At 39.9% G+C, this 4,993-nt stretch overlaps 1 protein-coding gene across 1 annotated transcript; it reads right to left on the bottom strand.

The window, feature by feature from the left end:
• Window positions 1-3,513: 3,513 nt before the first annotated feature.
• Window positions 3,514-4,324, bottom strand: LOC149257960 (putative germin-like protein 2-1). Its single transcript, XM_089393175.1, has 2 exons — window positions 4,178-4,324; window positions 3,514-4,058 (listed from the first exon to the last, which is right to left on the bottom strand). Exons 1-2 carry the CDS (start codon window positions 4,305-4,307, stop codon window positions 3,514-3,516), a joined length of 675 nt encoding a protein of 224 aa, XP_089249301.1. The 5' UTR covers window positions 4,308-4,324.
• Window positions 4,325-4,993: the final 669 nt, after the last annotated feature.

The following is a 4,993-nucleotide window of genomic DNA, read 5'->3' as shown; positions in this document are numbered from 1 at the left end:
CTCCTCCCCATATCCATGATTGTTCTGTTTTTCCTTTCAGCAACTCCATTTTGCTGCGGGGTGTACCTTGCTGTAAATTGCTTATGAATTCCATTTTCTTTGCAAAAACGTAAAAATTCTTTGGAGATATACTCACCTCCTCTGTCAGTTCTCAAAACCTTGATACGCATCCCACTTTGATTTTCTACAAGTGCTTTGAAATTTTGAAAATTTTCAAACACTTCACTCTTATTCTTCAGAAAATAAACCCAAGTCTTTCTGGTAAAGTCATCAATAAATGTTAGAAAATATTGGCTGCCTGCAAGTGATGGAGCTTGCATCGGTCCACATAAATCTGAGTGGACAATTTCTAAGGGTGATTTTGCCCTTATGCTTTTCCCAGTTGGAAAACTTTCTCTATGTTGTTTCCTCAATATACAACCTTCACAAAGGCTGTCTGGCTTTTCTATCAATGGTAATCCTCTTACCATTCCTCTTCTACTTAACAAATTAAGACCTCCAAAGTTGAGATGTCCAAATCTCAAATGCCACAACCAATTTTCATCCTTTGGTACGCTTTGGAGAGCCTCTTGTGTCACTGCTGCAATTACTTCTTTATTTTTCGAATCTGCTTTTATTCTGAGAGGGAACATCCTGTTCCTTGTCATCTTCACTTCAGTAATACAACGTTTGCTGGGTAATCTATCCATGATGGTGCATACATCATTCTCAAAGAAAACATTGTAACCCTTCTGAACAAGCTGTCCAATACTCAAGAGATTACACTTCATTCCAGGAACATAATAAACATCTGCTATGGTTTTCTTTTCACCTTTCTTTGTAAATATTTTAACTTCTCCTTTTCCCATAACAGAAATTTTACTATCAGTCCCAAGTATGACTTGTGACTGCACACTCTGATCTAAAGCAGAAAACAGGGCTATGTTTCCTGTCATATGGTTGCTGCAACCAGAATCTAGAAACCATATATCTTCACTATTTGTTTCAGCCATATTACAAACTAACAACACATTATCTTGACTGATATTTTCTCTAGTGATATTTGCACTAGATCTATTACTCATATCATGCTGCTTCTTCCTACATTCATTTGCATAGTGCCCATATTTTTTACAATAATAACATTGGACATTGGATTTTTCATACCTTTGTCCTTGAGCATGATGATGTCCACTTTGCTGGCTGCTGCCATGGCCTTGGTTCTGATTTGGATTGCTGCCTCTTCCTTGAACGTTTGCTGGACTGTTTCTTCCGCCTCTGTATTGGGTTCTGCCTGTTCCTCTCTTGTTTCCTCTGCCTTGACCTCTTCCTCTTCCAAATGACATCTGGGTCTTGAAGGCTTGCTCTAGAGATGAGTTTTCATTTCTACTCAACCTTTGCTCATGTGTTATCAGTGATGCATGAAGTTCATCAACTGAAAAATTTGAGAGATCCTTTGTCTCTTCTATGGTGGTGACAATCACATCAAACTTTGAGGGTAGGCACCTCAATAGTTTCTCCACAATCCTTCTTTCTTCAAGAGTTTCTCCATGAGAACTTATCTGTGTGACCAAACCAATTGCTTGTGTGAAGAATGAGTCAATATTGTCTGACTCCTTCATACGCAGGTTCTCAAAATCTTTCCTCAGCAACCGTAGTTTTGCTGTCTTCACTTTCTCCATGCCTTGATAGGCTGTCTTGAGAGTTTGCCATGCTTCTCTGGATGTCTTAGCTGCTGCTATCCTCGGAAACACACTCTCATGCACTGCTTGATATAAAAGTACAAAGGATTTTGAGCTTCTCTGGATGTCTTGGCTGCTGCTATCCTCGGAAACACACTCTCATGCACTGCTTGATATAAAAGTACAAAGGCTTTTGAGTCCTTCTTCTTATTGCTCTTCAACAGCTCTTTCTCTGCCTGAGTTAATCCAATAAACTCTTCTTTATTTGCTGGTTCTTCAAATCCCTATTCAACAAGTTCCCATAAATCTTGTGAGGCAAACAGGGCTCTCATGGTTATTGCCCAGTAGTCATAATTTTTCCCATTGAACTGTGGCAACTGAGTATTAAACATACCCACACTGGTGCTGGCCATTCTTGCAATACTTGACTGTAAAAAAAATCACTTAATTGTCTTCAGCAGCTACACAAAAAACTAATCTGAAAAATACCTTGACAACGTTTTCGCTCTGCTGGATAATTTGCAGTAGCAACAAATCTTCTTTCAGCTTCTTTGATGTCTTCAAAGAGCCTGGACAAGCTCTGATACCATGTAGGGAATTTCTGGTTATTCCAAACAAAATACAGTGGAAAAATCCTCTGTTTCCACTGTTGAGAATTTTTTGATAAATTCCGAAACAACAAAAATATGAACAGAGAGTAATACTTTGTTTTCTGATAATTCAAAAACACAAGAACAGAGCATAAAATAATACTCTACTTTGCCTTAGGATCAAAAACGGATCAAAATAATACTCTGTTTTTGACACAGAAAAATACTCTGTTTTTAACTCAGAAAAACAGAAAAATTCGTTCTCTGGAAACGGTGTTGCAGCAACACAGTTTTTTTTCAGTTGCTGTAACTTGTGTTGCAGCAACGCTGTTCGTGGTGTTGCAGCAACGTAAATTTTTGACGTCAAGTATTTTTTGAGTTACGGTGTAACAGCAACAGGGATTTTTGACGTCAAGTATTTTTCGACTTACGGTGTAACAGCAACAGGAAAAAAGAAACTTCTATTTATGAACGATAAACTAACTGATAAAATAAGTCTTCCTCACGTAGAGGGATCTTCACAAAATATTATGCTAAAGAGCATCTTCCTCTTGACAGAGGGATTACAACAGGAACGCTTCAGTTCCACAAAACAACTATCTCAGAAAATTTCAGCACTGCTGTGCAATACAAAAAAAAACTCTCTTGTTCTACACTGTTGTGCGTTACAAAAGGACTTTCAATCTATCTATCTATATTTTTCTACACTGCTGTGTCTGCATTTTATAGTGCGGGAAAGGGTCTTCACCGCCTTAACTTGCTGATGAAGCTTCTGCTGCTCATAATGAACATATCTGATCTTTTGTTGTATTTCTTGAGTCAATGATGATGAAATCTATGACTGATAAATGCTGCGTCGGCTCGAGGCTGGTTCTTTTCTCTTTCAGCCGTTCTGCTCATTAATATGGTTGTTGAGAAGTAATGATGTAGTGCTGTATCTTATCTTCATCCTTCGGGAACTCAAAAATAATTAAAGAGTGAAAAGATGGTAATAGCGGTGACTTAAAAGATCGGGGAAAAAATGTGGGGCGCCGGATCACGACAAATGAATAAAGTAGTTGTTTCTGTTCTATTCACTGCAGTTGAAATTATAATTTCAACACATACTAGATAGTAATGACTACCTATTACTCCGTGACTTGAGAGTAATTAGAGAGGGGTTTTATTTTTTATATAAATACCAACTGAACTGATTTGAACAACTAAATACCAAATCTATTCTGATTGATGCAAAGGAGAAGTGACATCGTCATGAGATGAGATCAGGAGGAGGACTTGAATTTGTTTTGGAGACGGTGGACGAGCTTGGAATCGATCTGGAAAGCTATGGCAAGAACGGAGGCATCAACAGGGGGAGAGGCACCGAACAGTGCGTTGGCCACCAGCTGAGTTCCTGGATTCTGGCTGCTCAGTCCAGAGATGGCCACTGCGTTGACAAAGCCAATGTTGAGTTGGAGGTGCACAAGGCCTTTGGGGAACACGAACACGTCTCCCTTCTCAAGCTTTGTGGCGATCAATGTGTTGTTAGTGGTGATGAAACCAACTGAGAGAGTACCCTCGATGACCACCAAGATTTCGGTGGCCCGCGGATGTATGTGAGGGGGAACGAGGCCGAGAGGAGTAGCGAAATCAATCCGAACCATGGAGATTCCTAAGGTGTTCAGCCCTGGTAGTTCCATGAAAGAGGCTGGCGTTACGTTAAATCCCAACATGTTACTTGTATCTCCCGCTTTATCTAGGCCCCTCAACAGGAAGTCCTTTGCTGTAACCATGGCCGCATCCTTGCACGGGAATCCGTTCACAATAACTGCATCATAAATCAAATTAAAACAACATTTAGGTGATGTACTTATTCATCGATGATCACACTATTGATAGCAAACGCATCAGAAATAGAAATACACATCATCAAATGCAAATTTATACCTTTGCTCTTTAAATCAGCGACGCAAATGTCTTGTAAAGGATCTGGATCACCTGCGCGCACAATAACAATACTATTCGCGTATGACAAGATCAGCAGTACTGCAAGGGCTAACGCTGGAAAGGATTCCATGCCTGCAAGTCAACTCAACTCACTATTCTTTTCTTTTCTTCCTTACGATTCGATGCTTAAATGATAGATGATGCTGCACTGAGTAGTTCGATGAAGAATGAATTTTGAACGTTCTTCCTTTTCCTTTTATAACGTAGCGGCCATATGCCATTTCCGATTTTAATACAAGTCTCCCCACCCAAGCCAAGCCAACAGTGAATGACCCAGTCATGAATGCCGCCTGTATTGACATTAAGAAGCAACCGTACTGAGTGACGCACTCTTCACGACGCGGTCACCCGCCTGTATATATTGACATTAAACTTGGTAGCAATTGTGTGAAACAGAGATAACGCGGATCATTACCCACCAACGCCCCTCTACCGCATCTGACCGTGCCAGGATTTTTGGTGTTTTTTGGTTTTCACCGCCTTTACGGCATCCTCATTTTCCCTTGGGGAGAAAAGATCAAAGGTTCAGTTTCGATGACAAAAGTTCAAATTCCCCCTTAGTATAGAAAATGATTTGAGTACATTGAATCAACTAACATACCTACCGACCACTAAAATTCCCTGCCAGTGTAGCAGAAGTTTCTTGGGAAACCTATAATAATACATAACTGTCTCCATCAACAAATCTAGCACCACACTCACACTTTTTGCTCACGAAACACGAAACACGAAACTTTTGTAGGCGTAAACTAACTG

This window comes from Pinus tabuliformis, chromosome 6 (genome assembly GCF_031772625.1).
Source record: "Pinus tabuliformis cultivar Carrire ecotype Pingquan chromosome 6, CPIR1, whole genome shotgun sequence".
Taxonomy (NCBI): Eukaryota; Viridiplantae; Streptophyta; class Pinopsida; order Pinales; family Pinaceae; genus Pinus; species Pinus tabuliformis.
The sequence above is the reverse complement of the archived record's forward strand: the minus strand, read 5'-3'. Positions and strand labels throughout refer to the sequence as shown.

What these genes read in the sequence shown, in the direction of transcription:
- LOC149257960 (XM_089393175.1), bottom strand. Translation starts at nt 4,307, where the DNA reads ATGGAATCCTTTCCAGCGTTAGCCCTTGCAGTACTGCTGATCTTGTCA. An exon ending in CGCTGATTTAAAGAGCAAAG is followed by an intron (nt 4,059 to 4,177) that starts GTATAAATTTGC and finishes TTTATGATGCAG; the next exon opens with TTATTGTGAACGGATTCCCG.